This window comes from Populus nigra, chromosome 14 (genome assembly GCF_951802175.1).
Source record: "Populus nigra chromosome 14, ddPopNigr1.1, whole genome shotgun sequence".
NCBI lineage: Eukaryota > Viridiplantae > Streptophyta > Magnoliopsida > Malpighiales > Salicaceae > Populus > Populus nigra.
Window position 1 is genome coordinate 3,641,575 of NC_084865.1, and position 6,447 is coordinate 3,648,021.

General features: G+C 31.8%; 1 protein-coding gene across 2 annotated transcripts; it reads left to right on the forward strand.

The window, feature by feature from the left end:
• The first annotated feature begins 2,571 nt into the window (after positions 1-2,571).
• Positions 2,572-5,417, forward strand: LOC133672500 (serine/threonine-protein kinase SAPK2). 2 transcript variants are annotated; one of them, XM_062092937.1, is made up of 9 exons: positions 2,572-2,949; positions 3,298-3,372; positions 3,828-3,929; positions 4,020-4,073; positions 4,155-4,247; positions 4,331-4,423; positions 4,522-4,626; positions 4,724-4,822; positions 4,921-5,417. In XM_062092937.1, the coding sequence occupies exons 1-9, from the start codon at positions 2,830-2,832 to the stop codon at positions 5,200-5,202; spliced, it is 1,023 nt and encodes a 340-aa protein (XP_061948921.1). In that variant the 5' UTR covers positions 2,572-2,829; the 3' UTR covers positions 5,203-5,417. The 2 variants fall into 2 exon arrangements, with proteins under 2 accessions (XP_061948921.1, XP_061948922.1); XM_062092938.1 differs by lacking the exon at positions 4,724-4,822.
• The last annotated feature ends 1,030 nt before the right edge of the window (positions 5,418-6,447 follow it).

A 6,447-nucleotide genomic window follows, 5' to 3' on the forward strand; every position in this document is an offset into this window, starting at 1 on the left:
TGCATATAAGTAAGATATATAGTACATGTGAGATTATAGTATTGATTGTTTTTTAAATTATTTTTAAAAATATATATTAAAATAATATTTGTTTATATTTTAAAATTTTATTTTTAATATTAATCTATCAAAACAATTCAAAATTATAAAAACCTTTTTAAAAATTATTTTTATTATAAAAAGAACGTTTTAAACCTAAAACAAATACTATAAATGAGAAAAGCAACCACTTGTTTTGTTGGTGCATTTAAGATTATAGTAATTGATGCCTGCAGCTACTCCAATAATTATACTTCTCCAGGAGGATTTTTGAGAATGTTATACCGATTATTATTTAAAATATTTTTTTTATTAGAAAAATATTAAAATAATATATTTTTTATTTTTTTTAATTTATTTTTAATATCAACACATCATAATAATTAAAAAAAATAAAAAAAATTAATTTTAAAAAATAAAACTTTAACAAACACCCTATTAAAACTCACTCTCAAACACCTTATAAACGAGGGCACCACGCTTCCAAAGAAAGGGGGTGAGAAGAAGGCAAGGCCACCCATCTTGGCCCAATGGGGACCATCAGATCAAACCAATCTATTTTCTTTCTGTTCCACTTGTCAGCTCCTCCTCCTCGTAACCTGAAGAATTTTTGTTACCATTTTTATTTTTATTTATTCTAATGAAAACTACACATGCAAATTGCAATCTCCCAGGACTGTCCTTTTCTGCTACTCGCCGTGTCCTCTCCGACGCTATTTGAAATAGAATAAAAAATTAGGTGAATTTTTTTTTCTTAATTAAATTTTAATGCAGTTTATGTGGCATTTAATTTGCCATGGTCGATTTGATGTTGCTATATTATCAAAAAAAAAAAAAAAGTTTAATGAATTTACCGGTTCAAGCGTGCATTATTTGTCTAAACTCAATTGATTGATTCAATAATGCTTAATTTTTTTTAAATAGATGATAATGTTTATTTATTGTCTCATCAAGACAAATAATAGTCAAAGAAATGAAACATGTCCCGTTGTATCTTTTTTTTAAAGAAAATACATAAATTCATTCTAAAACTATCATATTTTTATGACTGTATCTTTATTTTTTTAAACAAACATTTTTTTTTATTTTGAAACACTAATTAAATACATCATAACAATTCATAAACAAAATAATAAGAGATAACTATTAACAAAAACTAAGAGATAGTCCACCACCACATGAAACACTATTTATTATAATATTTTTTTTTTACTTTTGTTTTTTTTAATCATTTAATATTTGATTTATTAGAAATTGAGTTTTATGATTTGTTATAGTTTGCTTTTTATATAGTTGTCTTAATCTCATGACTCATACTGCTAGTTAAGTTGGTTAACCCAATCGAGTCATTTTTTTTATTTTATTTTTCAATCTAATCATTCAACATTATGGTGATTATGAATTAAGTACTTTCATTATTTATTTCAGTTTATTTTTTATTAGGTTATCTCAGTCTCATGACCGTAATCATGAGTTTACAAGTTAACACGTGTTGACTCAAGTTCTTTTATTGAATTCTTGTTTGTAGATTGGTTCTTTCCATTTTTATTCTTTAATAATGGGTTGATTGAGAATTATACTTAATAATTTATTTTAATTTACTTCATATAAGTTTCTCTCAGTCTCATAATATGAGTCGTGAGTTTGGAAAGGTAACTCGAGATGAATTGGGTTATTTTTTTTGTTTACTTTTTATGAAGTTATTCTAATTTCATGACCTAAATCATGGTTATAGCTAGTTGACTAGGGTAATTTTTTAATTAATTTTTTTTTATTTTCATCTTTCAACATTGAATTGATTGAAAATTGAATTTCATAATTTATTTCGATTTACTTTTTGTATAGTTATCTTTATCTCACGGCTCAAATTGTGGATTTGATAGGTTAACTCGAATGGACTCAAGTTATTTTTTTGTTATTTTTTAATTGATTTTATTTTTTAATTTCATACTTTAATATTTTATTGATTAAGAATTAATCTTTACAATTTATTTTGATTTGTTTTATATGAGGTTATCATGCTCTTATTATTTAAGTTGAGAATTTGACAGATGAACTCAAGTTGACCTAAGTTAATTCAATATATTATTGTTTCAACATATTTTTTTTTTAAAATGATATATTAAATTGTTAGAAAACTAGAGCATTTTAAGACCTAAACTATTTTATTAAGAGAAATTATCAAGTACACAATTGATTAATGAAGCCTACGTATACAATGATAGTTGAATATTGAAAAGGATTAATTAGACCAACAAGATACCGTCATCCAAGTATCTTCGTCATCATAATTCATAGATTGCTTATTCTTCTACTTAACCGAAAACAATTATGAAAGACGGCAAGTACCCCGAAATAGCCTTGACGGGAGGACGGTCCAAAATATAACCACGTTGGCTAACAACTTGTGTTAGTACACCTTGAAATTCTAACCTCTAACATGATGCCACGTGTAACGTGTCATCGTCTTGTTCTTGTTCTTGTCCTTGTCCGTTGACACCATTCTCAGCTTCCAAAGATTTAATTATATTTCATTCTCCTTTAACAGTCCATTAAGGGCAGGGCACCATCGCACAATCACTTGCCCCACAAAGGCAAAGCCAGCCTTTTCATTCCTGGCCATGAAAACTATGGAGATTCTCATCGCTAACATATAAAGAGAAGACAGACAGTACCAGAGAAAAGGAGAGAGAATATAGAGGGAATCACAGAAGTTGTTGTTATTCATTGTTTGCTACTTTCTTTCATACATATATTGAAGCTATACTATAGTTAGCTAGCTAGCTAACAATGGAGCGTTATGAGATTTTGAAAGATATCGGGTCAGGAAACTTTGGTGTTGCTAAGCTAGTTAGAGAGATAACGACTGGTGAACTCTTTGCTGTTAAGTATATTGAAAGAGGCCAGAAGGTGATCTTTTTTTAACTTCTTGTTTTTTCTCTCTCAATATATTCATCTTCGAATTTCTCCTGTTCATTGAGCAATGTTCTTTCATTATTTTTTCTGAGGTTGGGTGGATGGTGGAATTTCGTAAAGACGTTAAATATGTGTTGAAGACTAGATTTTGTCTAGTGGATGTTACGCTTGTATATTTTGTTCTTTGTGGTCTTATCTGGGCTGGGCTGTGCTAGTTTCTTTTTCTTTATATATTAATTAATCTGGATTGGAGACTTTCTTTTTATAATTTTTTTTTTCAACTTGGTGTTTTCTTTTATTTGATGGTAGTAGTGATTTTGAAGTCTTGTTTGGTTTTTGCAGATTGATGAGCATGTTCAAAGAGAGATTATGAACCACAGGTCATTGAAGCATCCCAATATAATTAGATTCAAAGAGGTATGCAGAGTGTCATGTCTTTCCTTCTTATTAGATTATGAAATGTAAAAGAATTTCGAGTGACTAGGTCTTTTTACTCAATGTAAAGATGGATTTAGAAGGTCTCGGTACTTCTCTCAAGCTTCAGAAACTTTGAAAGAATCTGAATTGATATGGAAGTTCAGTTTTCATTGCTGCAATCCAATTTGTTCATTTAAAAGGAGGCTTAGATATATAAGAATGCACTTGGACCTGCACTTTCCAAGCCGAGCCAGCTTAATCTACACTCTGTCAATAAGAAACTCATTCTTGATGTCAAGAATTATAAGAACTTGAAGATTTTGAATCTTGAAAGGGATTTTTAAGTCCAAGCTCCAATTTACTAGATATCAATTTTGAAAACAAGAGCCTTGCCTTAGCTTTTCGATAAGTCTTTACATTTTGCAGGTTTTAAGAAAGGTGAATTCATTGTGCAGGTTCTGCTAACACCAACCCATTTAGCCATAGTAATGGAATATGCAGCTGGTGGAGAACTTTTCGAGAGAATATGCAATGCTGGTAGATTCAGTGAAGATGAGGTAAGTATAGTGTAGAACCAAACAACGTCAACTTTCAATTACTTTGTGTGGTGTTTGATCTTTTCATTTTTGGCTGTCAAATATTACCAGGCAAGATATTTCTTTCAACAACTGATATCAGGAGTCAGTTACTGCCATTCTATGGTACTAATCTCAGCCGATTTTCATTCTCAGTTTGTATAGATAAAGTCCATGTATAGATAAATTACCCTCCTCTTTCTGTAGCAAATTTGCCACAGAGATCTTAAGCTGGAAAACACCCTCTTAGATGGAACCTCAGCGCCGCGTCTTAAGATATGTGATTTCGGCTATTCTAAGGTAATGAACTAACGAATTTACCTTACATGGAGTAAATTTAATTGTAAAGCCACATGATCAATGTTTTACCCCATTTTATGCAGTCTTCTGTGTTACATTCTCAACCCAAATCTACTGTGGGAACACCAGCCTATATTGCACCGGAAGTCCTCTCAAGAAAGGAGTATGATGGGAAGGTATTTAAGACCATTTCAATCTTGTTATTGTTTATCTCTTCCTGGACCTATTTGATCACCTAACATCTAGCATCACTATTTGACTATTCAAATTGTAGATAGCTGATGTTTGGTCTTGTGGGGTTACCTTGTATGTGATGCTGGTTGGGGCTTATCCGTTTGAAGATCCTGAAGATTCAAGAAACTTCAGAAAAACAATTCAGGTTAGTTAACATACAACATTAATATTAATTGACCCCTTTTAGTTAATATCATATGCTTTGATGTGTTAGTAAAACTGGACTATTTGACCAATGGCAGAGGATTCTTAGTGTCCACTACTCGATTCCGGACTATGTTCGAGTTTCCAAGGAATGCAAACATCTTCTATCTCGGATTTTTGTAGCTGACCCTGAGAAAGTGATGGAAAAACTGTCTTTTGTTGTAATTTTGTTGCTAGCATTCTATTAAGCGGTACTTACTGTGTTTTTTGATTCCTTTTGGCTTAAATTTTGTAGAGAATTACCATCCCAGAAATTAGAACACACTCTTGGTTTCTGAGGAGCTTCCCTGTGGAATTAAAGGAAGAAGAGGATGGTAGCTTACAAATCGACGATAGAAATGAAGAATCACAAAGTATTGAAGAGATATTAGCTATAATTCAAGAGGCTAGGAAACCTGCAGAGGGGCACAAAATTGGTGGTCATATTTTTGGTGGGAGCATGGATCTTGATGACATAGATTCTGATGCTGATATAGATGATGTAGAGACAAGTGGTGATTTTGTTTGTGCATTGTGAAGTGCCAGCTTTAAAAACATGCATAGCTTTGCTTTACTATCCCAATCCTAGTAAAAAGCCAGTAGAGGATAAGGGCATCCTTTTCTTGTATAAGGGAATCAAATACAAAACTGGGGCGATGTTGGTCTGAGGCACTTGATATGCTGTATTGCTTCTTGCTCTTGAACTCTTGAACTCTGTGAAAAATCTCTCTTGAATTCTGTTTCTTGTTTCTAGTTAAGTTGTATTAACCCAAAATCCTCTTTGACTTTATTGGATGTCATAAAATAATATCGACCGAGTTAATGCTAAGGATTCCATGAACCCACGCTCATTAGATTAGCACATTGGCAGATAAACGAAGAACTTTGTTAAAGGATGACAAGATCTGCATAAACATTGTTCAGGAGCTCCATTGTATAAGCGGATGGATAACTTAAACAACAAAGGTTAGTTACAGAAGTATAATATACAGAATGGACATAATGCTAATATTTTATTTCTTCAAGTTACAATTCTTGTTAGTGGATAGCTTTGATTTTATTTAATTGTGTAATACAAGGTGGGAGGCTGCTGATTGTTGAACACCATAGGTTTTATTTTTACTTTCCTCTTTTAAGATTACAAGTGTGCCAATACTCCTCTCCTCAGTGTGTACCTATTTCCATAGATGGATTCCAAGTAGTGCTTGATACTTTTTTTTTTAAAGGATTGTCTTGACAAAAATAAATAAATATATGAGGGTAAGGTTTTATCCTAGATCACGGGTTACCAGTGTTTTTAATCGGGTTAGGTCAAGTCATACACCACAATTCTTTGCCTTGCCATGTATCTTGCAGCTGCATCTGTGTATGAATCCTAGCAATACAGAAATGGTTGATGGTTCCATCATATCCGTTGTTTTTTCCTCTAAAATATAGCATACAGGCGCATTTTCTTCATCTTTTAAACCAATTCCAAAAAAGAAAAAGGCCTTCTTCTGGGCAGAAGCAAGGGGCTACTTATACACAGACAAAGACATGAAATGGAAAGTGGATTAGGACCCTTGTCTGTATTGGCTTTCATGAAATTAGTGGAATGATAAGGTTGGTCTGAATTGACATTTCTCTGCCGTCCCATAGTTTAGTGCAAGTCAACCTCAATAAAAGGAAAAAAGAAGAAGAAATATTATATTTGAAATGCATAGCTACATAAGCTCTTACAATATGACTGATCTTTAATTAGTTTACTGGGATCTTGTTTTTTTTTCTTATTTAATTAGTATAC

Bases quoted from the DNA above. Each gene is read 5' to 3' on its own strand.
- LOC133672500 (XM_062092937.1), top strand. From the start codon at position 2,830: ATGGAGCGTTATGAGATTTTGAAAGATATCGGGTCAGGAAACTTTGGT. The intron at 3,373-3,827 runs GTATGCAGAGTG...TTCATTGTGCAG, and splicing joins ATATAATTAGATTCAAAGAG to GTTCTGCTAACACCAACCCA. The intron at 4,424-4,521 runs GTATTTAAGACC...TTCAAATTGTAG, and splicing joins GAAAGGAGTATGATGGGAAG to ATAGCTGATGTTTGGTCTTG.